Source organism: Bos mutus, chromosome 18 (assembly GCF_027580195.1).
Source record: "Bos mutus isolate GX-2022 chromosome 18, NWIPB_WYAK_1.1, whole genome shotgun sequence".
Taxonomy (NCBI): domain Eukaryota; kingdom Metazoa; phylum Chordata; class Mammalia; order Artiodactyla; family Bovidae; genus Bos; species Bos mutus.
Window position 1 is genome coordinate 56,794,416 of NC_091634.1, and position 27,894 is coordinate 56,822,309.

Sequence of the window (27,894 nt, forward strand, 5' to 3'; positions counted from 1 at the left end):
GTAGCTCAGTTGGTAAACAATCTGCCTGCACTGCAGGAGACCCCAGTTCAATTTCTGGGTTGAAGATTTGCTGGAGAAGGGAAAGGCTACCCACTCCAGTATTCTGGCCTGGAGAATTTCATGGACTGTATAGTCCATGGGGTCACAAAGAGTCAGACAGGACTGAGCGACTTTCACTTTCACTTTTTCTTTAGTGACTGAGCTGCCAGGGAAGCTCAACCCATGTCTTCTCCCAAATGAGCAAGCCTGGGCCTGGCTGCACCACATTCCAGGCCTGCTCTCGTGCCTTCTCGAAGCCTTGCAATAGCTGGCCCTCCAGCCTTTGAGCTTCCCTGGTGGCTCAGATTGTAAAGCATCTACCTGCAATGCAGGAGACCTGGGTTTGATCCCTGGGTCAGGAAGATCCCTTGGGTAAGGAAGTGGCAACCCACTCCAGTCCTCTCGCCTGGAAAATTCCATGGACGGAGGAGCCTGGCGGTCTACAGTCCATGGGGTCGTAAAGAGTGAGACACGATTGAGCGATTTCACTTTCACTTTCCTGCCTTGGGGATCAGACCAGACTCTCACTTGCCAACCCTCTGTGCCTCCTCTAAGCCTGGGGTAGCACGGTGACAGGGGAGAACCAAGGACTTAAATCCAGTCTTGCAATTCATGTTAGATAGCTCTAGCAAGTTCCTTTACCTCCAGGGCTCTCGATTTCCTCACGTATGATGTGGGGAGAACCACACGCACATTTTAGGAGTAAAGAGGAGCGTGCGTACCGGATGCAGAAGAAGCTGGTCCCACGACAGAGGTGTCATCACCTCCACCGCTTGGTTTCAAATCCAGTGCCGAGTTCCAGCATGCTCACTGTAAAACTGAAATAATAACAGTACTTGATTAAGAGGCTGGGGGATCAGAGACAATAACGGTGGTGGCAATTAATGAAAGATAACTGGGGAATTTTCTCCTTTTCTGGTGGTCTAGTGGTTAAGACTCCATGCTCCCAATGGAGGGGGCAAGAGTTCATCCCCGGCCGGGGAACTGAGAGCCCACGGGGAAGATAAAACAGGAAACTGGCACATGGTACAGTATCAGAATTGACAGTGCAGGGTTTGGCACATAGCGTAGCTTGTGTTGTGTTTATTATTGATACATAAGGGTCTAATCATCTTTGGCACATAGTAGGACCCAATATCATGGCATCCGGTCCCATCACTTCATGGGAAATAGATGGGCAAACAGTGGAAACAGTGTCAGACTTTATTTTTTGGGGCTCCAAAATCACTGCAGATGTGACTACAGCCGTGAAATTAAAAGACGCTTACTCCTTGGAAGGAAAGTTATGATCAACCTAGATAGCATATTCAAAAGCAGAGACTTTACTTTGCCAACAAAGGTTTGTCTAGTCAAGGCCATGGTTCTTCCTGTGATCATGTATGGCTGTGAGAGTTGGACTGTGAAGAAGGCTGAGAGCCAAAGAATTGATGCTTTTGAACTGTGGTGTTGGAGAAGACTCTTGAGAGTCCCTTGGACTGCAAGGAGATCCAACCAGTCCATTCTGAAGGAAATCAGCCCTGGGATTTCTAGGGAAGGAATGATGCTAAAGCTGAAACTCCAGTACTTTGGCCACCTCATGCGAAGAGTTGACTCATTGGAAAAGACTCTGATGCTGGGAGGGATTGGGGGCAGGAGGAGAAGGGGACGACAGAGGATGAGATGGCTGGATGGCATCACCGACTCGATGGACGTGGGTTTGGGTGAACTCCAGGAGTTGGTGATGGACAGGGAGGCCTGGCGTGCTGCGATTCACGGGGTCGCAAAGAGTCGGACACGACTGAGTGACTGAACTGAACTGAGGACCCGATAAATATATTGTTATAAACTGGGCTTCCCAGGTAGTTCAGTGGTAAAAAAATCTCCCTGCCAATGCAGGAGATGCAGGTTCGATCCCTGGGTCAGGAAGATCCCCTGGAGAAGGGAAAGGCTACCCACTGCAGTATTCTTGCCTGGAGAATCCCATGGACAGAGAAGCCTGGCAGGCTACAGTCCATGTGGTCACAAAAGAGTTGGACACAACTGAGCAACTAGGCCACCACCACCAAGGACAATTGTAAGCAAGGATAAATGTCACGCTGGGAGCATCACAGACACCCTGTGAGCTGCAGTTACCAGTCACAGTGATGGTGACGACGTCAGAAGTCTGTCCATGGCAGGTGAGGCCCTGATGTCCGCCTAACTCCCCCTTCCTTCTCAGCCCTGGCTTCCTTGACACACAGGGACGACTTCCGCTTCTGCGCCCTGGCCCTGACCTTGCCTCTGGATCCACACTGTCCTCTCTGGGGACGGCTCTCTTGCCATCATCTTTGCCGCTGCGACAGGGAGCAGAAGCCTTGGTGTCCCCAGGACCTCAGAGGGGCACTCAGATGAGATTAGCCAGCAGCCTCTTTCGTTGTCACTGGCTGTGTCCTGTGTGGTTGGCAGGGGTGTCATTGAGGCCTCACGGCCTGAGGATTTAATAGAGACACCAGGGCTCCCGGTCGCCAACGCCTGCCGCAGTTTGCACCTATGGACTCGCAGGACCTAATTCCCCTCCGTGCCCTGACGATTTCCACTGCCCCTCTGTCGGCACCGTGTCAGCCAGCCCACCCCACGCTGGCAGACAAATCCGTCCAGAAGCCCTTCCTTCCCAGGGAAGCAGGGTGAGCCAGGCTCCCGTCCTGAAACAATACCACAGGCTGGTGGACGTGGTTTCTACCTGTTCTCCGGGACCTCATCTTTCAGGTCCTTTCAAACCCTAGAGTCTCCCTGCCAGAAAACGGAGCCAGAGTGGGGTTGGGAGGCTAATGTGAAGGACAGGGGTGGGTCTCGGAAATTACACCCCTGGTCCTGGAGTCACCCAGACCTCAGCTCCACCACCTTCTCAGTGACTCTATACCTTCAACCTTTACTACACTCATCTGTAAAGCGGGCTTGCCCAACACACTGCCCTCCCGAAGGCCGTTCTGATGTAACTCTGTAAAGCTCTTTGCAGAGTATGGCGTCCCAGCAGCACTTGACTGGTGTCAGCGCTCACTGTTTCGGCAGATCAGCCATTCTGGTCATCCTTTACCATTTTCAATGATACTGATGTGTCTTGCAGATGGATCTGCTAAAGCCCCACAGAGAGGCAGACTGGGGTCCTGAAAGAACAGCCGTGGGGTCAAATCTCCTGACAAAGGTATTTAACGGGAGCTCTCGGGTCCCCCTGCCACCATCTGTAAAATGGAGGAATTTTGCACAGAAGGAAGTGACATGCCAAAAAATAATTTCTCTTCCGATTATATATAGCAACGTAATGTATAACAACACATTGCATTTGTTAAGGTCCTACTATGTGCCGCACATGATTAGACACCTAGGTACTACCAACAGACATGGTGCAACCTCCACGGCAGGCCAAGCCCCAGTGGATTCTGAAACTGCACTGTGTGCCGGCCGTCTTTTATTAATTGTTCTAATCCACCGGCCTTCTCAAGTGGGCCCTATTATTATTTCCATTTTACCAATGAGCAAGTTGGGAGGATCATGAGCGCTTGACAATCCCAGTTAAGGGAGAAAAAAAGACCAGGGCAGAGAGAAATAGCGAAGTCAAGGAATCCACTGAGAAGTAGGTATCGCTGTGTATTTCACACCAGTGCACACTCGGCTGGGCTGAAATGCACACATCTGCAGGAATATATGCACATATTTATGCAAACTCCCTGACATCAGGGGCCAGGGCTGTTTTTACCAAACAAGGTCTGTTTATGCCTCAGGAGAAGCCTTTCTTCCACATCTGTCCAGAGAACCGACTGTCTCTGGATTGATGTATGTGATCACGTGGATCGGTGACCCTCACCTTTGTGGCATCCTGAGACGTGGGTCACCATGGCTAACATGCAGGTGAGGGTGGCTTCCCTTACATCTTCCTGTTTCAGAAAGCACCGGCCCTCTGCTTCAATGCTGAATGGTGGGATGGCCCGAGATCTGTACTTCCTCATTCACACGGGCTGCCTGTACGATACTGCGATTGCTGAGCCCTCCCCCACCCCAGTGCCCGCCGCCCAGCCACCCGGCCGCAGAATGCAAACGTCTGGGGCATCATTAAGGCACTTCTATACAACGCCGACCAAGGGCTGACCCTGCGACCATTTCCACCATTAGATTTGAATGACCTCGGCAGCAGGGCTGAGAGGCCGGAGTATTAATTCACAGAGAACCACAAGCCCAATTTAAGATTTAATTTGAGATAACGAAGAGCTCCTGAAAGTGTATTCAAACTTCTCAGCGTGCAAGAAAAGGCCTTTCCCTGTTTCCCACGTTGAATGTGAATCCAATCTTTCCTTAACAGAATTTATTCACCAATTTACAAGCAACGTGCAAGCCTCCTTTTCTCTTTTTCCAGTTCCTCTGCTTAGTCAAACCCCCTTGTGATGTGTCTTTATGGGACTTTTTTTTTCCCCTTCCTTCCTAATTTACAAGTGGCTGCCCTTGAGGGATTACTTTTCAATTTTACTGCATCCTTGAAGAGAAAACAGCCTTCGTTAGGTATCTCCCCCAACACTCTGGTTCCCCTGGATCCCAACTTAAATATGCTAAGTGTCTGTTCAACAGGGACGCTGTCCTATAAAAAGCTTTGGCCCTGCAGTGTGACTCTGGAAGGCAAAGCCATGGAAGGATGCAAAGCACTCTGCCGCAGATAGCAAATCTGTGCTTCTGGGTTCTGGCATGTGCCTAGACTCTGAAGTCTTCATTTCTTAAATATTTAAAGTTCTAGGGACTTCGCTGGTGGGTCGAGAGGCTAAGAATCTCCTTTCAAATGCAGGGGACGCGGGTTTGATTCCTGGTCGGGGAAGGATGATCCCATATGCCACAGGGCAACTAAGCCTGCATGTTACAATTACTGAGCCTGTGTGCCGGGACACAGAACCCACACGCTGCGGCAAATATCCTGGGTGCCAAAGACCAGACCCAGCCAGATAAAATTAATAATGTTTTAATTAGAAAAAGTATTTAAAATTCTAGCTGGGGATGGGAATGATATGTGTTGGACTCAGAAGCCTGAGTCTTAGCTGGTGTTTAGTGAGCCATGGAATTCCACTTTCCCCCAGGCCTCGGTTCCTTGTCTGTGAAATACGAAACACACCTTGGCGCTTCCCAAAGGCAACTTTAAACCCTACAAACGAAATAATGCACGGGTGCAAGAATACCGCTAGTCACCTGACCTTGGCCCTGGGACAGTGCTGGAAAATGAATAACTGAGCCTTGTAAACATTCTGGTTGCTGTTAAGATGAGACCAGGGGCAAAGGCAAGCATCACAGCATTTCACAATCCTGCCACTGGTTTGCTTTATTTGCCTTGGGATTTTCCAAAGGAGACACCACGGGTGGGCGGGGGCAGGGAGGGGGCGTGGGAGGCGGGACGCGGCTGGTGAGGCTGGTTTCCAGCTCAGCCTCCCCCGTGACGAGCCGTGTGACCCAAGTCAGTCTGCACTTCTGGGCCTCAGTTTCCTTCTTTTATTCTTCTGCTCATTAGGTACAGAGGAAGCTCACCATGAGGGAAGGGCGGGTAGAGGTTAAACCACAGCTCCTGACTCATAAAAGATGCATACGGCCAAACAGGCCAAGAGGAATGACCCAGAAAGCTGTAGGGCATGGTGGGGGGAGCTGAACAGTGCCCTTCCAGATTCACGCTCATTACAAAGCTCAGAATGTGACTTTATTTGGAAACAGAGTCTTTGCGGGTGGAGTTAAGATAAAGATCAAGATGACTTTATACTGGCTAAAGGTGACTCCTAGCTCCAATGACTGGTGGTGCCCTTTTAAGAGATGGAAAAGGACATATAGGGTCAGAGAGATGAAGGTCAGGCAAGGAAGTGGCCACGACTGAAGCGATGTGAAGCCTAGGAATGCCAGCGACCACCAGGAGCTGCGAGAGAGGCCTGGAACAGATTCTGAGTCTCAGGGAAGAAAAAGAACAAGACAGACCCTGCCAGTACTTTGATTTGGGGTTTCTGGCCTCCTAAACGGTGAGACAGCAATTCCTGTCTAAGCCACCTAGCTTGTGATGGTAGCAGGAGGAAACTCACATAAGGGATATGCTTTGTACTTAACCAAGAGGCCCCTTCCTGAGCAAAGGCCCAGGGTTTTTATTTTCACTGGAGTTCTCGGCATATTTTAGGGTTAGGAAGGCGGTGTGCAGTCATCCTGCCCTATTGACCCCAAGAACTGCCTAGGTTTTCTTGGCAGTCGACCATCAACTTTACTAATAGGAATGGGGCCTGGAATCTTCTGGGTAGAATTTCTCAATGGCTTGAGTTTTTTTTAAAGGATGGTGAAGTGATCGAGGAGTACCACGGTGTCCCCAGACAATACCCTTGGGTCTTCTGAGATTCCATCGTTGTCTCCTGCACACAGACGGGCTACTCCCACTGGTCAAGGGCGGGCAGAGGAGAACATGTCCAGAGCTTCGGGTTGCGGGTGGGCAAGGGTGATCCCGCACTGCACACTTGGATTTCTGACATTAAAATGATAGGTGATCATCACTGTTCTTGTTCAGTGTCGGCACATAGGCTTAAGCGGCTTCCCCGATGCTTGCTGCCAGCAGGGACGGGTTCTCTGCATCCAGAGATCCCGCTAGGGTGCCAGGTCTGCTGCAGGTACTCAGAATGGTCACAGCAACGATGCAGGCTACAGGACAAGATAAACCACAAGAAAAAGGCCTGACTTGCATTATTTTGTTTCCGCCTCATTGACACCTTTTGTTGTTGTTCAGCTGCTAAGTTGTGTTCAGCTCTTTGTTACCTCATGGACTGCAGCACGCCAGGCTTCCCTGTCCTCCACTATCTTCCAGAGTTTGCTCAAGTTCATGTCCACTGAGTCAGGGATGCCATGCAGCCATCTTATCCTCTGTTCGCACCCTTCTCCTCCTGCCTTCAATCTTTCCCAGCATCAGGGTCTTTTCTAGTGATTTGGGTCTTCACATCAGATGGCCAAAGTATTGGAGCTTCAGCATCAGTCCTTCCAATGAATATTCAGGGTTGATTTCCTTTAGGGTTGACTGGTTTGACCTCTGACACCTTACTACCCCCACTGGAAAGCTAGCAGTAATGGCAGAGATAACACTGAAATCCAGGTCTGCCTGGTTCCAGGGCTTTCTACCATACGCCAAGGCTCGGATGAACAAGGGCTGCAGCACAGCTCATGACAAGCCTGACTCACAGGGGAGGGTTTCGTGCTGGGGGCTGCGATGGTGAGGGAGGGGAGGAGCCGGGATATGCCCAGGCTGGAAGGGAGGCCTGTGACCTCCAGGTGTCCAGGCCTCCAGGTGCACCGAATGCAGAGGAGCACGTCCTTCCTTGGGCAAGGCCACAGCCTTCCCGGGACGGTCCATGAGATGCTGAGTCCAGGCAGGCGGGGGCATGAAGGCCTGTCCACACTGGCCCGAGCGGTGGTGCTGACACACCGATGGGCCCTTTTGGCTCCATAGGCCCCTGCAAGGTCGGCTGGGACCCTCTGCTGGCTGCATCTCAGCTCAGCCTCTCTGCCAGCTTCATCTTACCTACAGGTGTTGACCCTAAGAAAACTCCCACACGGGAAATCTCCCCTCTGAGTTGGCTCCCCGGAACACCCAGTGAGATGGTCTCTCATTTCTAAGGAAGACTGTCAATGATGAGAGGGGTGGCTGGGGCCTGAGGTGTTCCTGGGGGTTGCAGGAGGAAGCCGGGAGAAGACGGAGCCGGTCTGAGCAGGGCCCGCGTGCCTGCACTCTGGCGCCGCCGCCCTGACGCCCACAGGGTGCAGGACTTAACGGGGCTGCGTTTGAGCTTCTTTGTTGACATAATTAGCGCTGGCTCCGAGCACGAGGTTTCATGGCCAACTTGGCGTGGGCTTGGGAGTTTTGATTGGCAAATTTGAAGCAAAGTTCAGCCAAGTTCTGTATCTATTTTGCACTGGGCCGAACGCACATCTAAAGAAGCCAACTCTTCCGATAGGTTTTCAGTTTTATGGTCGTTGGGAGCTGAAGATATTAGCTCTTTAAGTGGACAAATGCTTCTGGCAGGCCAGGCCGCGCTCGGAGGAGGAGAAATGCCTGTGGGTTCCTCTGAAAATTAATGTAATAAGATGCATTAATCAGAATTCTATCAAGTCTCCACACTTGGCCTGGGCTTAAGAGGCAATACTTTGAAATTGCAGTTTGGCTAAGCTTCCCTATTCTTTGCAAATCAGAATTGAAAAAGAAGGAAGAAAGAAATGAAACAGAGCTAATATTTAAGAAAAACCGGCAATGGGAAAAAGGTATAAACAGCCCCTTTAGCTCCACTAGGGGCCGCAGAGGACTCTGAACGATTTGACCTTTGCCATTTCCCCAGAGTTACTCCACGCTGGCATCAGAGAGGTTGGGTCAGACCCCCAAGTTGCTCAGAACTGGTTTGGACCAGTGTCTTGGGTCCAGGCTGTTTGCTAGCCAGTTTCTGGCTGACAATAACCTATTGCAGGACTTGCAGTGGCATCTTGGCTGTTTCTTATCCTCAAATGTTTGTAACCAGGGAATGAAAAATTTTGGAAGTTAAAACAGATTGACGCAGACGGGCACATTGGCACTGGGTGACTTTTGCCTCAAATGTTACCTTCTTGGGAACCCAAAGAACAGCGAGCTGCAGACTCAGAGCCAATACCAATTTCTCCCCAGCAACTCGATGGTTTTAGGTGACACTTTACAATTTAAAGTGACATACCAGTGCCCCGAACATTTGTACTACATTTTGGCTGTGCTTTTAACGGGACATAGCTACATCTGTATTTACTATTATAATTCAGTACCCAAGAGATGAATATTTTTAAAGACAAAGGGCCAGGCTTTTGTAGAAACATTTTTTTCCCTTTTATAAAAAAAAAAAAAAAAAGTGGCTCCTTTTTGTCTGGTAGACTTTAGTAATTGGCAGGATTTTGAGTAAGCTCTTTTAAGAGCCCTCCATTTCTATTTTCACATTAAACACACTTGCAGTATCCATTAAAAGCACAAATACTGAAGCACACACCAGGACTGCCAATGAACTTACACGTGGAGGCCGTGGGATATCAGGAGAGACAACGTGAGCCTTGGTATAGCTTGATTTCTTAGGGATCTCGGAGTCGGAAAAGAGGGTGCCTCTTTCTTCTGCTTCTTGGACCCGGCCAGTGTCCCCTGTTTTACATCAACTCTATATCCAAGGTTTTTATCAGAAGGGGTCAAGTTCAGGATTTCACTACAGCAACAAATGCTGGCTTCTGCTTTTACCTCGGGGAGTATTTCCACTAAAGCCTGGGGGACTCTACTTGGGAGAGGCAGAACAGATGCGTGGATGTTTCTGCCCGGTTCCAGCTGAGACCCCGAGCTGTATGGGTCAAGGATGATGGAGTAACATCCCAGGAACGACGCACGAGGTCACCCAGGGGACCTAGGAACATCTGGGAAAGAGCGGGGCCAGGGTGTGGGCTGGGGCGGGGGCCTCCGGACCCTGAAGGGACCTTCAAAGTCATTCTCAAGGTGACGCGCGGGCCCTGACCGAGCCAGACATGCATGCGGACTTGTAGGCGGCCACGCAGCAGACGAGGGTCATTTAACACAGGCGGTCAGGGCGGCCGGCAACTGCCCTTGGCCTCGGACTGACAGTCGCACATGGAGCTCTTTAGCTCCTTTTCCAGATTTCTTAAAAAAAAAAAAACAGGAAGGACAGGGAGGATGCAAGCCCGGGGGAAAAGACGGGGCCAGAACTCAGCGGAAGTCTTCTCTCAGCGCCTCTCCCGCCCCCAGAGATGGGTGTTTCGGATGGAAGCTGATGCACTAGACAAGGAAGGGGTCCTGATTTGAGATCTCAGACCATCTCTATGGGTTGGGGTCCTTCAGGGGCACAGAGGCACACTCCAAGTGGTCATCTGAGGAGCGCTTGATAAAAGTGCTCTTGGCAAAGGCAGGTGTCAGATCACAGGAACCGGTGAGATTTCGAGCAGCGTCCTGGGTTTAGTAACAGTAGGAAGAGCGCCCTAGCCCTGCCAGCTGAAACTGGAGGCAGGAGGCCCCCACACGCCCTGCAGGGAGTGAGCCTGGGGACTGAACAGCCGCGCCTTGCTTTGTCTGCATTCCTACTGGTGCACAGCATCTCGAGATCTGGCCTGAGGATGAGGTCAGCACAGGCCGCTGAGGTCAGCCTCCCGGGACACTGGGGCAGGGCTGGGGGAACTGAAAGGGATGAAGACAATCAGGGCAGAAACCACACGCTGGAGGGCCGCTGGGGGCCTCAAGGGCCTAACTGCCAGGGCAAACGAGAGGTCAAGTCCAAGCTCATTGTCCACATTCCCCAACTTCAACCAGGGGACCTTGGCTGTGATGCCTTATATACTAACCAGCTACATTAGGTGTTATATCAAAGCAGAAAAATTTCCCCCGAAATATCTGATTTGGAAACCCTAACCTAGATGTCTTCTCTGGTTTCCTCCAGGTTTGTGGTGTGTGATTCCATAGAACACAGCACAGCCCATGGAACACCTCCGGACCACGCGTGTTAGCAAAGAGCACAGGTGCTTTTTACTCCAAACCAAGGCTGCCACCCCTTCTGCTTGGTGCATACTGTGAGAGTCCAACATTCTGGAGTAGAGGCTTAATTAAAAATTTTTTTTTTTCTTTTTCCAAGAAAAGTCACCACATCTTGCCATTTTATGTTACGGCAGGACACAGGAGATCTGAAGTACAGGGGGACAATACATACCAATTTTTCGAACATAGCTCCTTCAAGTTCAAGTGGAAAATGATTGAAGATTTTTTAGGAAAAGAGAGAGATTTCCACAGGAGGATTAAAAAAAGGAAAAAGAGAGATAGGGGAGATCCAACTCCAGAAAGGAGAGAAATGATTGCCTGAAAGACACGCGAAGGAAAGGCATGTCGTTGCTGAAGCTCTCCAGGAGAAATGGCGAGGTGCCTTCGGGGTGACTGGCCCTGGCTGCCGGGGAGGGTCCAGCCGAGTTCTTGATTTCTCTGATGGCACTTTGCTGGGCACAGACAGCTGAAGCCTGCGTACAAGGGCTGTGTTCTTCAGGGCAGATCTTCAACCCAGAAGACAAAAGAAAACCTTTGTGGGGTGTGGTGGGATGGGGGGTGTCTAAAGCCAGGGAGATGTGACAAGATGCAGGCTGGAGGGGGCAGGGCCGCCTCCGGGAGGGGAGGGGGGAGCCGCTACCTCTCCTAATCGAGATTAATGGCTCGCTCAGGCGAGCGGCTGCAAACCTGCCAAATGTGCTGACCGCCTGAAATTAGCAAAGGTGGTGACTAAGGAAGGAAGGAAAAATGTACAATGCGCCGGGCCTGAGTGAGCCTCACTCACTCCGCTCTGACATATGACAAATGGAATTAACGGCGACACAGAGAGCGCAACAAGTCTCAGAGAGCACCCGCCAAGGGGATGTGATTGATCTCCGAGGAGGCTCCTGCGGTTGTTGATGAGACCTTGGGAGCACGACAGATGCCCGCGTTTGCACAAGTACCCCCCCACCCCGCCCCAATCCCACTCACACACACGCAGTACAGCCGGGCACGCATGGCTACGTGGGCTCAGTCATGTCTCTTTTAACCGGGACAAAGTGAGTGTCCCCAGAAATGAGAACGGATCATCCTGGACTCCGGCGAAACTCGCCTGGAGCATCACACTCCATTCCGGTCACCACCTTATAAAAATGTTATTAATCAAACACCTGAGTGGGATGAGGAAATGCACAGAGGCTGATTCTCAGACTTAAAAGTCTAAGCGCCCTTAAAAGGGCTGCATTTGTACAGCTTAGGGGGGAAGAAAATAGAAGGGGAAAGAACAGGAGAAAAAAATTCCATGGAAAGTATTTAGGACCTGAAATACTTGTGGAGAAGATCAACCTATGACGGCAAAATAGCAAAAGTCAGAGGCGATATTAAAGGTAAATGTGAGTAGTTGAATATTTTATTCAAAAAACCGATTATAGAGAACAAAAGATATATACACAAATTGTAACCAAACCCAAACAAAAACACAAATCAATGGCAAAAAACTCACCAACATCTCGGTGCTTTCCTGTGACATGATGGAAATAATAGACTAGCATCAATGTACCCTCTGTGGTAGATTCCCTAATTGTGTTTCTCTCTGAAATTCATAGTAATACTCTTACATTTGATTTTTTTCCCCTCCATTTCTAAAGGCAAATTCAATGGTGAGTCAAAATCTTTAAAAAAAATAGATGCCTTTAAGAAAAACCATACGGAATGATGGTATTTTCTCCTATCTTATGATTGAGATAAACTACACAGGAAGGTTTTGTTTCATTCTGAGACCTGTTAGCTAGCACTGACTCTGATTAGTGCCTTTGGATAAGAATTTTTTTTTTTCTTTTCCTTTTTAACATATTTTTTTTAAGAAGTTGAGATTACAAGAAAACATAAGATTATAAGAAAACATAAAACCTGTCATTCTGAATCCATGTCAACGGGAGGGTCTCGTAACCAGAAGCACCAAGAGATGGGGCTGAACAGTGACGTCCCCCCTCCACAGTGAGGTATTAACCAGACAGCCCTCCCCGGGAGACGGGCAGCCGTGCTTCCAAGTCAGGACATCCTGCTCCATCTACGTTGCCAAGCACTGACGCCACTGCATGCTGGGCCCTGCGCTGGCTGGTGGCCTGGGGTTCAAAGAGGATGAGACCAGTCCCTTTCACAAGGACCTGACTGTCTACCAGTGGAAATGATGGCTTTGATGCTGTTGTAACAACTACGATTTGTTCAGTCATTACTGCATAAATTCTTTATAGGCTTCTTTAAATCACTATGCTTTAAAAGGCCTATGCATTCTGCAAAACAAGGTAAGTCATTATCCTAACAAGTCAAAGGAGACCACATAAAAGCTTATGTCACCTGACTGATTCTTTTCAGACTGATGTTTGTGTCCTCCCCAAATTCATATACTGAAGTCCTAACCCCACAATGTGATGGTATTCAGAGGTGGGGCCTCAGGGGAGTGATTGGGTTTAGAGGAGGTCATAAAGGTGGAGCCCTCACAGTGGGATTAGCATCCTTCTGGAAGAGACAGAGAAACCAGAGCTCTCTCTCACCATCACACAATGACACAGAGAGAAGGCAGCCGTCTGCAAGCCACAGAGAGAGCCCTTGCCAGCAAGTGAATCTGCCTGCATGCTGGGCTTGGATTCCAGCCTCCAAAACTGTGGGAAGTTCGTGGCTGTTGTTGAAGCCACCAGTCTATGGTGCTTTGTTACAGAAGCCTGAGCTAAGCCACCAAGAGGACACTTAGGAAGCAGAGTCAAGATTCAAACCCAGTTGGCTTGACTCTACCGCATCATAAAAGTTTAGAGGATACAGACATAAAGAAAGGAGAGGAGGAGGGGAGGAAGGGAGGGAGGAAGCAAGGGAAAGAAGGAAGGAAGGAAAGAAGGGAAGAAAAAGTAGCAGATTCAGGGAACCTACACAACAGCGGCTTCTAAATGGCATTCTAGTTACATGAATGCACCAGGAAATATAACCCCCCAAAGTGGGAATTCTGACCCAAGGAGAATCACAGAGAAGATGGACGGCCATGAATTGATCAGCAATGGCAGAGTTCTTGAAAAACACGTATCTTGGGAACTTCCCTTGGTCCTGTGGTTGGGAGTCCACCTGCCAATGCAGGGAACGTGGGTTTGATCCCTGGTCCGTGAGGATCCTACAACCTTGGGGCAACTAAGTAAGTGTGCCACAACCGTTGAGCCTGTGCTCCTAGAGCCCACGTGCCACAACTGTGGAAGCCTCTGCACCCAGAGACTGTGCTCCTCAACAAGAGAAGCCACTGCAGCGAGAAGCCCATGCCCCACAGCTTGAGAAAGCCAGGCGCAGCAGTGAAGACTCAGCGCAGACAAAAATAAATCAATTAACATAAAAACATTTTAAAAGATAAATACTTTGCATGAATGTACATGTGCATATGTGTGCACGTAGGTATGTTCCAACTCACGGCGTCACAGAACACGAATTTTCCCAAATTAGTGGGAATCTGTGGATTACCAAAGTGCCTTCAAACTTTTTATTAACCGACTGTTCCCACGCAATCCTCTGTAGTTCAGAAGGTGTGAGAAGCCAAATCTTCACAGCAGCACACCGCTTGCTTTTTCCTGTCTACACAAACCTCTGAAATACGCTACACGTTACTGAAAACCACGGGGCCCCTCCACATATCCCCGGTTCACCAAATAAGCTCCGGGCATCAGAAGGTCTGCCTGGGGTCTGTCCACGTGTGTGGGTGCAAAGTCCAGGCAGCCCGCGTCATGTCTCTTCTGGCTTTATGACAAAATGACGGAGCACTTGTCTTTTTGGATCTTGGGCTGTCATTTGTCTTTTTCTATGGAGTTTTGTTTTTTCTCTTTTTTTCTTCCTTCCTGCATAAGATGATTTATCTCCGAAAAGAAAGTCTTAATCTAGTTATTCCTTCAGAGGAGAGCAAATCTAGTCTACATCCGTCTCCACCTTCCTCCACGCTTGATATTACGGCCTGCTTCAGTCAGGATTAGGCAGGCTGAACAATTAGAACCGAACGTGCTGTTGAGCAGGCAAGAGTCACTCGGGAGGAACCGCTGAAGGTAAAGGTCCCCACTGACGCAGAACGTGGCAGCCACGGCGAAGGTGGACTACGAATGCGTTTTGCCAACACGTGTGCCTCCAGGAGCCCCGGGTGATACAGCAGTTCCCCTGATACGCTGCGGGGGTGTCTTCTATGCCGACAAGTCGATGCCTCGTTATGAACTGCCAGCGGTTGCCAGTCTCAGACAGGGAAAACATCTGTGTGCACACCAATGCGCTAGCTAGCTCTATGCGGCGAGGGCGTGATGGGGCAGACCCTTCTGTGTCTCAGTGAAGTGAAAGTCGCTCAGTGGTGTCCGACTCTTTGCGACCCCATGGACTGTATAGTGGCCAGAGTACTGGAGTGGGTAGCCTTTCCCTCCTCCAGGGGATCTTCCTAGCACAGGGATGGAACCCAGGTCTCCCACACTGCAGGTGATTCTTTACCAGCTGAGCCGCCAGGGAAGCCCTCTGTGTGTCAGGTGGGCTGCTATTTAACAGATCGAGGTGGACACTGCAAATGGGATGGGGATAAAGGTGCTTTCTCACAGGAGCTTCTTGCCTTTCAGCATGGTTTTGAAAACTCGAGTTGGTGGGAACCTGAAGCTCTGAATGGAAGTATCAGACGACTACCTAATAAAGCTGTGTGAGAGTCGCCCTTCCTAACACTCAACTTGTTGCTTAAAGGTTCTGGAAATCTCCATAAAGGCAGAGGGATTACCTGGTAGCAAAGGAAACCCTTTCCCTCTAGAACAGTGGTCCCCAACCTCCAGGATCTAATGCTTGATGACCTGAGGTGGAGCTGATACAATAACAGAAATAAACTGCACACTAAGTGCAGCACACTTGAATCATCCTGAAGTCACTCCCCACCCCCAGTCCATGGAAACTGTCTTCCACGAAACCGGTCCCGGTGTCAGAAAGGTCGGGGACCGCTGCTCTGGAAGGCCCGCGTTTTACTGCTTCTCTGGTGCTATGACGTTCGCTGGATGAACAGGATACCACGGGAGCTGGAGGGGGAACGTGCCTTGAGGGGGCTGAGTGTGGGCTGCTGACCCCGGGGAGTGGGCAAGCTGACGTCCACGTGTGACAGAGCTACTGCACGTGGCGGACGCCCTCGGGACGACCACCCGGGAGTTCACGGGGACTCCCTGTGGGGCACCTGGATGCACAGCCTCCATCACGCCTTCCTTCCTCCAAGAACGTGGCTTCACAGCTGCGGCGCAAAGGAAGCCGAGGCAGCCTGTTAGCTGACCCTCGTGTTCGCTCTCTAGAAGGCACCTGGAAGCAGCGGGAGAGAGAGCCCTTTGGTACTGGATCAAATGCCTGGGGTTCCTGCAACACTGATGGGAGGATGCAGAGAAAGCAAGGCGCCCAAGTGCAAATGGAAGGAAGGTAGGAGCAGTGAGCAGGGCGCCAGGGAAGTCAGGATGGGGGGGCTTTAGCCACCAATCTGAAAATCAATACTGCACTTCACCTCCTTCAGACCTGCCAGGGAAACTAATTGTATCAGCGACAATAGAAACATTTTCATTCAAAAGATTATTTTTTTCCCCTTCCTAGAATATCGTGTGGATTTGTTTAGATCCTTGTTGGCTTTGCTTTGGTTTCTATCCCCACCCCCTGCCCCACCAACACCTGATTTGTAGAAACATTCTGCTGAGACTTCCATTTCATGTAAAGGATGCATGGTCTAAAGCACTCTGTCCAGGAGAAGCATGTATGCATTTTCTTCTCTGCCTTGAGACAGCCTCTGAGATGGGAATGGGGGAAAGGCTCCTTCTGTGTAAGGAACACCACGCATCCAAAGTGCTCCATGGCGTCCAGAGCTCATTAGCTATATAGTTAGTACGAAGCCTGTGACCCGTGGGGCCATAAAACTCCCCATAATAATTCATTGGGTCCTGAGAGTTCTCCTAAGTACATTTAGATCAGATGCGTGACATTTCCCCCTAACGGTGGCATTGGCTAATAGCCTAACGGAATGGAGATGGCTCCACCACGCCACACAACTATACTGTGTGTGTTCCAACTGAGTGGCCTATGGGGGAGGTTGACAGGTGGACAGAGAAGAGAAGTGTAGGCAGGTGGTCAGGACCACACACAAGGGCACCGGGAAAGCGAGACCCTCTGAGCCTCAGGGCACTCATCTTTTAAGTAGAGAAAGTACTGTGTTAATCACTCAGTCGTGTCCAACTCTTTGTGACTCCATGGACTATAGCCCACCAGGCTCCTCCGTCCATGGAATTCTCCAGGCAAGAATACTGGAGTAGGTTGCCATTTCCTTCTCCAAGAGAAATTATTAGTGACCACTGATTTTTCCCTGGGTCAGGAAGATCCCCTGGAGAAGGAAACGGCAACCCACTCCAGTACTCTTGCCTGGAAAATCCCATGGACGGAGGAGCTTGGTGGGCTACAGTCCATGGGGTCACAAAGAGTTGGACACGACTGAGCGACTTCACTTTCACTTTACTTAGGTCTGCTGGGAAGATGACATGGGATACACGGCTCCAAGCCAGAAATGAGAGGCGGTGGCTTGTTAGCCTCTTGGAAGCTCACATTTAAATCAAGGATGCACGGGTGAGGATATCTGCTTCCCGCATCCACGGATCGATGTCAGCCTCCTTACCCTGCTGGATGCCAACTCTTCCAGCAGGAGAACACCTTTCAGGACACCAAGCATTCACAGACACCTATGCCTTCAGTAACCACTGACTAAAGTATGTAACGGTCAAATGCTGCTTATCAATTCAATAATGCTTGAAAACAGTTTCCACTTTCCACATCACAACAGCTTTCCCCCACATCTGAAAACTATTTGCACCTACATGCAAGATCTGCCTCCCCACAGAACGCAACACTGGTGACATCCACGGATTTGAAGCAGCCTTAGAGTAATTCCCGGATGCCAAGGGCATCCACAGGCCAGGGAGATGAATCCCTGCTCTCAAGGAGGACCACAGGTTTGGGGTCTTCATGAGTGTCTAAGAAGAAAGAGATTTGGAGAGGCAAGCAGAGGGGATGATCCCGAGGCTGAATTTCATGGGTGATAAAAAAAAAAAACACACACACACACAATTGTGGGGGAATTGCTGTAGGGAGTCCAGGCTGGTTAGGCCCAGGCTCTAGAAAGTTCTCCAAATGGGAGAAGGCAGTACCTTTTGATGACACATAGGACTCTGGGAGAAGATGGAGCGTTTGAGCTGACTGATTTTACTTCTGAAATGAATACAGGAAGAAAAACAACGGAGAAAGGACTTTGGGAGCAGTGCTGACCGCTGAACCTTTCTGCAGAGACACGTGCGTGTGTGAGTGTGTTGTGCACTTAGGTGCTCAGTCGTGTCACTCTTTGTGACCCCATGGACTGTAGTCTGCCAGTTTCCCCTATCCGTGGGATTCTCCAGGCCAGAATACTGGAGTGGGGTAGCCATTCCCTTCTCCAGGGGATCTTTCCAACCCAGGGACTGAACCCAGCTCTCCTGCATTGCAGGCGGGTTCTTTACCATCTGAGCCACCAGGGAAGCCCCAGATGAAAATGTCCTATCTTATATCTGTACTGCCCAATATGGTCACTGCACTGAGCACTTGTAACGTGGCCAGGGCAACTGATGGAGCGACTTTTAAATTCTTTATATAATTTAATTCATTCAATTAACTACAGGTGGCTCATGGCTACTGCAGTTATAAAGTTTGTTTGGGACCTGTCTGAAGAGATCCTGATTATATGAGAGGAAGCTCTCTTTCAGAAAATCTGCTAAAGGCTGTGATGTTAAAAGCTGGCATTCTGCAACCTAAGGAAATACGTCTTACCAGGGATCATAAGACGCTTCAAGGTAAAATTGAGTTGCCCTACCCTGTGGCACTCTGCTTTGGCAGCGCTGGAATTGGGCTTTCGCTCCTGTTACTAATTAGAAACAGTGTAGAAACAGAAACATGTAAAATCAACCTGAGCCCTGAATGCTGAAGCTGTCCTTTTTTTTACATGGCCTCATGATTCAACGATTAATGGACCTTAAAACAATCATAAAGCATCAAGGTCCCTGCTCAAGCTTAGAAGAACAGGAATCGGTTTACTTCTGCTCCAGTCTTCTTGCTTTAAATTCATGGGGTGTCATCGGGCTTTGTAAACACTTTTAACTATCTTGACATTGTCGTATGAGATGTCGTTAATCTGTTTCCTCCCTGACCTTCGCCGGCCAGCGGCAGGTTGCGACTCGGTGGGAAATTCATGAAAACAGCAAGGATGTACTCGGTGACACCGATGAGGACACAATACACCTAAACAATGGCTGCGACGCGCAGACGCTGACCCAGCGCACTGACTCACCCAGGATTCACCGAGCATCCAGTTCACACCACGAACTCGGCGGACATGCTCCTGTGTTATCTGCACAATCTTCAGCATGAAGGCGTGGGTCAGCACTGCCGTCTCCCACTTTCCAGATGAGCACACTGAGGCCCATTCGTGCAGTGAGCGACACAGGGGCAGGGGCGGGATTCAAAACCAAGTTTTCTGACTCCCAGACAGTGCTTTGGCCGGTACACTACTTCAGGATACTAACCTTTCGCCTGTGATCTATGGCGGGCTGCATTTTTCTAAAATGGCGCAGCATTATTTCCACCCTGTCTTCCAAGATCCCTGCCCCAACTGCCCCAGCAAGAGGTGGAATCTATTTCCTCTTCCTAGAAGCCTAGCAAGGCTTTGGTGACTTCCTGGACAAACAGAAATGCAGATAAACCAACCTATGTGACTTCCATGGCTAGGGCACAGAAGGCAGCACAGAGGCAGCTTGGCTCTCTCTTGGGATCCTGACTCTCAGAACCCTGATGCCATATTGTGAGGGAGCACAGGCTACACAGAGCCATGTGTGGGTGCTCCAGTCAACAGGCAGGAGCACCCCTGCCCCGGGATTCATGGGGGAATCAGAGGGCCCCAGATCCCAGCTTTCAAGATGCCCAGTTGATGCCAACTGGACCAAGGTATTCCTCCCATGCTAAGTTGCTTCAGTGGCGTCCGACTCTTTGCGACCCCAAACCTGCCAAAACCACAGACTCCCGAACGATATAAATGCTATCATTTTAAACTGTGGCATTTTGGTGTGGCTTGTTATATATTAATTACTGGAAAATGGGCAAACTTTAATGAATCTCTAGATAGGCAAATGGATGAATTCCCTCAGCAAAGATATCCGATGGTGAGACGATGAGTTCCCATGAAAGAAAGTCTGGGAGGAAAAGGATAAAGATCTGGAAGTCATATTATATACCCAGGAATTAAATGGAACATTTGAAAAAAGAAAAGACAAGATGCCTAATGAACACATTGCAAAGCTTAGATTTATGGGATTGTAAGTGTATTGCGATGACTGCAAAGATCTATCCAGAGTCTCAAATGGCTTTGGACTAATTTACTAGTTGGGCTCTGAAAAACTTCTTGGTTTCAGTGAATCTTCCACTTCTAGCCCTTGGGGGCTTGAAGACAGCACAACGTGCGAAAGATGAGACACATGCTGCTGGGATGCTAGGGAAGGGATCCAACGAGGCGGGAGAACATCCTATTATTTCTGCATTCACAGATCCTGAAACAGCCCCTGACAGTTTTGGGAGGGACTGAAAGAAAATCGAAATCCACAGTTAAAGGGGGCTGTCAAATCGTGATGGTGACTTCTACTGGACACTCACACATTTTGTCAAAATGAGAGGTTGTCTGTGTCTTCATGGTGAATAACCGGGACTTCAACGTCGAACTTACCACTATCTGCACACCCTTGAGGTGTGCCGTCTATGTCATCTTGTGGTCCACCAGCCGGAAATGCTGGTGGACTAAGTGGTACTCCAGTTCAGCTCAGTTGCTCAGTCATCTCCGACTCTCTGTGACCCCATGAACTGCAGCACGCCAGGCCTCCCTGTCCATCACCAACTCCCGGAGTTCTCCCAGACTCATGAGTTGGTGATGCCATCCAGCCATCTCATCCTCTGTTGTCCCCTTCTCCTCCTGCCCCCAATCCCTCCCAGCATCAGAGTCTTTTCCAATGAGTCAGCTCTTCGCATGAGGTGGCCAAAGTACTGGAGTTAGCTTTAGCATCATTCCCTCCAAAGAAATCCCAGGGCTGATCTCTTTCAGAATGGACTGGTTGGATCTCCTTGCAGTCCAAGGGACTCTCAAGAGTCTTCTCCAACACCACAGTTCAAAAGCATCAATTCTTCGGAGTTCAGCTTTCTTTATCTCACATCCGTACATGACCACTGGAAAAACCATAGCCTTGACTAGACACACATTTGTTGGCAAAGTAATATCTCTGCTTTTCAATATACTGTCTAGGTTGGTCATAACTTTCCTTCCAAGGAGTAAGCGTGTTTTAATTTCATGGCTGCAATCACCATTTGCAGTGATTTTGGAGCCCCCAAAATAAAGTCTTACACTGTTTCCCCATCTATTTCCCATGAAGTGATGGGACCAGATGCCATGATCTTCGTTTTCTGTGTTGAGCTTTAAGCCAACTTTTTCACTCTCCTCTTCACTTTCATCAAGAGGCTTTTATGTTCCTCTTCACTTTCTGCCATAAGGGTGGCGTCATCTGCATATCTGAGGTTACTGATATTTCTCCTGGCAATCTTGATTCCAGCTTGTGCTTCTCACACCCCGGTGTTTCTCATGATGTACTCTGCATGTAAGTTAAATAAGCAGGGTGACAATATACAGCCTTGACGTACTCCTTTTCCTATATGGAACCAGTCTGTTGTTCCATGGCCAGTTCTAACTGTTGCTTCCTGACCTGCATACAAATTTCTCAACTGGCAGGTCAGGTGGTCTGGTAGTCCCATCTCTTTCAGAATTGTCCACAGTTTATTGTGATCCACACAGTCAAAGGCTTTGGCATAGTCAATAAAGCAGAAATAGATGTTTTTCTGGAACTCGCTTGCTTTTTTGATGATCCAGCGGATGTTGGCAATTTGATCTCTGGTTCCTCTGCCTTTTCTAAAACCAGCTTGAACATCTGGAAGTTCACGATTCACGTACTGCTGAAGCCTGGCTTGGAGAATTTCGAGCATTACTTTACTAGCGTGTGAGACGAGTGCAATTGTGGGGTAGTTTAAGCATTCTTTGGCATTGCCTTTCTTTGGGATTGGAATGAAAACTGACCTTTTCCAGTCCTGTGGCCACTGCTGCGTTTTCCAAATTGGCTGGCATATTGAGTGCCAGCGTCATCTTTCAGGATTTGAAATAGCTCAACTGGAATTCCATCACCTCCACTAGCTTTGTTCGTAGTGATGCTTTCTAAGGAGCATTACGTATTACCTCCAATACATTTTTCCTTTCTGGATGAAGACTCCTTTCTCTATCTCAAACACTTTGTAGTCTATGTCTTACATTTTGATATTTCGTCAGCAATCCTCTTAACTTCATTTATATGACCATATACACACATACCTTTTTAGTTTCAAAATGTGCTGCCAGTACCAAGAGAAAGAGACACTCTTCACGAGCTTCCCAAATGCAGACGGAAACCATCCCTAGGTTTAGGTGGCAATATTTAAATCTTTTAGGAGCTGTGACTTTTGAAGAAATTTAGATTAATTGGATTGCTTTTAAAACCTGTAGTACCACTGCGGTAACATCCTTAGAATCACAGAATGCCTAAGGTATAAACAGGGTGTTTTTTTTTCTCCTCTATTTTTTATTGATGGCTGTGAATTTTCTATGCACACCTGTACTATCAAGGTAACTTTTGCTATAAACAGCATTTTAAAATTATCACATAAAAAACTATCAAGCACTAAATTAGAAAAAAACAGAAATTTGAAAGTGATAGTTAAATTTATGAAGCAATTCTGCTACACTCAAAGGCTCATTGCTTGACATGTTAAAAAAAAAAAAAAAAAAAAAAAAAGTCGAGCTGTGGGGGAAGGCCTGGGTATGAATTTGTCTGCAGTGGGAGAACTGCAATCCACACCAGGCTGCAAATGAGAGCCAGGCACAGCACACACACGCCTCGGATGTGCACTTGTTTGCATGACTAATGGAGACAATATTAAAAGTCTTTTCTCATCATTTCGATTCTTTCATTTTTTATTTTTTTCTATTTGGCTGAGTGCCTTTTTTTTTTTTTTTTTTGCTACCTCTAAGAGCTGTTAATTTTGCTCGCTGCCGAGCAAAAGTCAAAGTCAGAGTCTAAACAGCTTGTAATGAGTTTTCAATGGCCCATCTCAATGAAATTGAGGGCAAAGACCAGGCAGCTCAGGCAATGTCAGCCCTCGGAATTTATTAGCAAGGGTGAGCTGTGTTCGGGAAAGGCGCACAGAGGAGGGACTTGAGCTCCTAGGCTCTCCAAGAGGCCCCCAGCCCTGATTAAAAAGTGGCGACCGCGGACCTGTCGGCCACCAGCCGCCCCTGACGTGGGGTCATGCCTGCTTGGGAGATGAAGGAGAGAGAGCTGTCTTGCGAGAAGAGTTTCCACCTCGTGGTAATGTGGTTACTGCTCTCCGTCCTCTGCATCTGGTCCACAAAGAAGGAGATGCTACACTGTTGCTCAAGAAACACACACACAGACACACACAGACACACAGACACACACACCTGTCTCAATCCGCTGATGGCGATTTAGGCAGAAGGAGGCAGCATTCAATTTCGAGTTCTCTTATTTATTCAATTCTGTTTAAGTTTCCCTGTCGCCCCCATTTCCAATAGATCCCTTCTGACTTTACTTCCAGGAAAACCCGTAATGCTTTTCTGCATGAACGCAAAATCTCCGTATAAAACAGAATTCTGCATGAACCTGACAAATAAATTCCGTGCTTTTGAGAGTGGAGATCAATTTTGACAGCAGCTTCTTCGGCCAAGAGAAAGGCACTGCAAAGCCACTAAACTTACATGCTGGAGCAAGGTGGTGGCTTGAAGGCGGGTGGCACCTTAGTTCTGCGTGGCCACACATTTTTATTTAAGGAGGAGCCCATGGGGCTATGTAAAAGGGCTATGCACCCTGTGAAAGGAATAAATTAGGACCGTTGGATCCTCCAAGAAAATGTTTTCCAGTATTTAATATTAAATTATGATTTTTTTTCCCTCTTTTTACAGAGCACCTACTCAATGCCAGCAGCCACAGTGTGAGGCACCAGGATTCTACGGCAGGCCTGGTGATAAAAGTCAACTCATCTCTTTCCCTACTCATTCACTGCTTCATCCACTCATTTATCGGTTCCGAACATCACTATACTCCCAAATATTTAAATAGGTAGGTGCTGAGAACAAAGTTATGCACTAGGTTGGGGGTGGGGGGTGGGAGAGGAACTGTATGGTCTCCATTCTCAAGCTAAATTACACTCTAGCAGCAAAGAAAGTTCCAGACTAATACAGTGGGTTTCCAAAGCCTTCCACAGATCACTAACTTCCGGTTTATTTGAACAGCCATGTTTTCCCAGCACTCACTGGTTCCCTTGCATTTACAGAGCTACACTCCCTCTCTGTACTACATCATGCCACATCCCACAGCATCGCTGGGAATATTAACATACACTAAAGGACTTATACAGAGCCTGCATGACAATGCGCTGTATGCATTCAATAAACATCAGCCCCTCTAGACTCTGGCCGCCACCCCCTGCCAAACCCGCTGTTTTTTGTGCATAATGTGAAAGTGAAAGTGTCAGTCGCTCAGTTGTGTCCGGCTCTTTGGAAACCTGTGGGCTGTAGCCCGCCAGTCTCCTCTGTCCATGGGATTTCCCAGGCAAGAACACTGGAGTGGGTTTGCCATGCCCTCCTCCAGGGGATCCTCCCGACCCAGGGATCGACCCAGGTCTCCCACATTGCAGGCAGGTTCTTCACCGTCTGAGCCATGACATACGTGTATAGACCACTGCGTCTGGTCTAAGCGTGAGAACCACTCCTCGGCACACCCTCAGCCATTTTCACCACGGCAACGCTGCTGAATAACAAGGACAGTGAGAGCAAGTGGCCGCAGCAGCGTTCTGTGAGCCAGATTCCGTGGCAGGCCCTGTGCACTCACTACCTCATTAAATTCTCACTGAACCTACAAGTCAGGCACTATTTTTCTCCCGTTTTGCTGATAGAAGGTTGACAGGGGTTAAGTGATCTTTTTACCCCAAGTCACAAAACCAGAGCCTTTCAGATCAGGGGAATCTGACTTCAAAAACATACAAGATCGCAAAACCCTGTATAGACCGTAAATCCCGGGCAGCTTTAATCTTTTCAGTGGAAACTGAAATGTCCCTCTGTCAGAAAGTGAGATGAGACTGATCCAGACACACGAAGGCGGGGGCGGGGCTGAGGGTCTGTGCCCGTGTTCATAAGAGGTCTGCAACCCCAAACTCACCACCCACTTTAAAACTGCAGGGAACTGTGTGCAGAGACAGAGTGAAACGGCAGAAAGGGCACCTGCCAAGGGAGAGTTCAAGAACTCCCCCTCCCCCAGTTAAAACCCAGGTTCCTTGCCAATTTCAACTGCATTCAAATGCTGGCAACTCTCCTCAGAAGTGTTTTTAAAAAATGAGAAAGAAAGAGAAAAGCATATACAACTGCCCAGAAAATGGTAGCATGGGAGAAATCAGCTGTCACCCAGGGCAAAATTTCCGCTGACAATTTTTGTGTTTTACAAAACTGCCCTTAGAGAGCTTGCTGCCTTGAGGTTTATATTAGGGAACGCCTCGCTACAATGTTCTAAATGATCAGACTGTTCAAGAAGAAAAAAAAAGTCAAGTGAGGGCAGGGAAGGGAAAAAAAATAATGTCATCTTTGGAGAACTTTGCTATGATTGTAACAAATCTGATCTAGACTTGACACATGGACCTTAACCAACAAAGCTTTTGTGTTTTTGAATCTCTCTCCCATTCTCAAAAGTGACCTGAAATCAGGAGAATTCCCACATGTACCGCACCCCAAATGCCTGCAGTGGAATCTTAGCTGTCTCTGACTTGTCCTCTGATTACCAGCTTATGTTGCAAAACATTTACCACAGGAAGCAAACGACAGACCCTATGACAGTCTCTGAATGGTGATGCGTGTCACAGGCCAGTTCTGATTGTATGTGCCTGACTGGTCTGCATTCCTCCAGTTTCTTAGGAGAAGGAAGAAGCTGAGAGTAACAGCCTCTTCCAGGGGTGGTTTTCACACTGTCTAGAGGTTACTACGGAATCAGAATCTGTTCACATCACTCCATCTGGTCACCGCTTTCCAAGTAACATCTCAGAGCAACGCATCTGCCTTTCTCCTGAAAGCGCATGGCCTGTGTTGAATGGAAAGCCTGGCCCTTCCCTGCAATTCCTCGGAAATACCCTGGCTGAAGAGCCTGACTTCTTTCTTTGCTACGGAACAGTGAACATTTATACAATCATTAAAATCGCATCTACCGCCATATTTTTTCTCCTTCTCAGTTTTAATACATTTTTATAATTGCATTGAAGATATTCTAACCCTGTTTTTAGTGCAAAGATAAAATTTATGAACCGTGGCAAACGTATCATGTCAGAGCCAAAACGGAGGAGAACAATGTGCATGGCGAAACCCGAGCGTTGGTTCCCTTCTACCACTTTAATGAGGAGGAGAGGAGAATCAATCCCAACTCCAATGCCTGAAATCCGGGCGTGGGGGGAGGTTCCCAATTCCTGCTCCAAAGCTGGGATGCACTTCAAGGAAATGCATTCATTCACACAAAAATTCTTCTTTAGTTACGCTTAGAGCTGGAACTGTGATTGACATGTATTTTCAATTCTTCTGTGGGGTGTAATTCTGTCGACACAACCAAAGGTATCTCACTAGATTTGTTCTCTCAATGACTCATCCGCTTCTCCCCTTCTCTTCTTCACGTTTCCTTTAACATGCGTGTCCGGAGAATGTAAAGAGATGGAGCAGAACGGGGCGGCAGAAAGACCAGCGAGGACGCACTAGAGGACTCGGGGTTCAGGGCTCCGTTGGGCCGACCGGGAGCTGGGTGACCTTGAACTGTTTCCTTCATCTCTCTGGGCTTCTGCTCCCCTCACCTACATAAAAAAGGATTTGGAGTGGATTTATGAGCTCTACAGTGAGATGTCACAAAGAGATTATCTAAAATAATACAAAACACCTCCAGCTTTCAAGACTGTATCACTGGTGAGAAAATCACGTTTAAAAGAAAATCTGCCTTGCTGAAGAGTTCTAACAAATTCAGCAATCACATGTGTGGGGATGTGTGTCTGCAAACCCAGATGGACACCAGGAAATAAAAAAAAAAAAAGGTTTTTGTAAGCATTCGCCCTGGGGTTTTCATTCCTCCTGGTAGAGGGTACCCTGGCCATGAACTCTCTGGTTAAAAAAAAAAAAAAAGAGCCAGAGAGAAGACTCACTCCAGATGAACTTTTCTGCACTGCTTCCCTTTTTCTTTAAAAACAGACTTTTCCGTATTTTCAGCCTTTACCTAATAGCCTTGAAGAAGACACCAACGTGGGGGGCCATGATGAAGTGGAGGTAATGTAGACAATTTAAAAACACTTATTGTGACAAAACGGATTGGCGAGGTGGGGGCCATACAAGCGCACATAAATGAAATGCATCCCACTGGAAAAGCATTTTGCTCACACTGTCATTTACGGCTCCTGAATTAATAGACCAGGAAAGACATCACCGGCCCCAACAAAATGCCGTAAAACCACTGGCAGCGAGTGGTGTCTCAAACTTTAATTCCCCTGGGGAGAAAAGGACACTGCCTAATCTGTATGCAGTTCTGACATTGGCCACATCTGATATGGAACATTAGCTTCTAAGCCTCTCAATAGACTAGTGTCCTTCAGTTTATATTACTTTATGTTAATAGTAGAAAAATTACACACAACATCATTTATCATTGTTATACTCTGCTGTACATCCCATAGCTTATTTTAATATATTTATTTACCCCTGAGACGGTAAGAAATTAAAAATATATATGTATCGAAAAAACTCTATAGAGAGAATCACTGTAAATCTCTTTAAGAAACAAAATGACAAACAAACTGCTCCCCCACCTCCAGAAAAAAAAAGAAAAAACCTCCCTTGGTGGGGAAAATATATGGCTAAGCTTGGGAATGATAAGGTGCTTTCTGCCTAAGGACGCAAGTACAGGCTGTACAGTGATTCCAGGGTATGACTACCTAACAGAAAGGGGCATATTATGATAACATACCTTTTGTTCCCTCATCTCTTTTTTTTTTTTCCTTTCATTTGTTGATTACATCCTTGGGTCCCTCTTGTACTGTTATTAGCTTTTTTGGACATTTGACCTCTAGCCAGAGAAAGGCAAGATTTTTTTTTTTTCCCCTGC

The 27,894-nt window shown here is 48.2% G+C and overlaps 1 protein-coding gene across 2 annotated transcripts in view; it reads right to left on the minus strand.

The window, feature by feature from the left end:
- WWOX (WW domain containing oxidoreductase) overlaps positions 1–27,894 on the minus strand; it is a 907,225-nt gene that overhangs the window by 328,694 nt on the left and 550,637 nt on the right. The window contains exon 9 of one of the 2 annotated variants that reach the window (XM_070388666.1): positions 23,055–26,599. The exons of the other annotated variant lie outside the window; for it this stretch is intronic. Coding sequence (XP_070244767.1) covers positions 26,504–26,599 — 96 coding nt within the window. The 3' untranslated portion in view covers positions 23,055–26,503. Of the gene's footprint in view, positions 1–23,054; positions 26,600–27,894 lie in introns of those variants that run through there. 2 annotated transcript variants of the gene reach the window in all.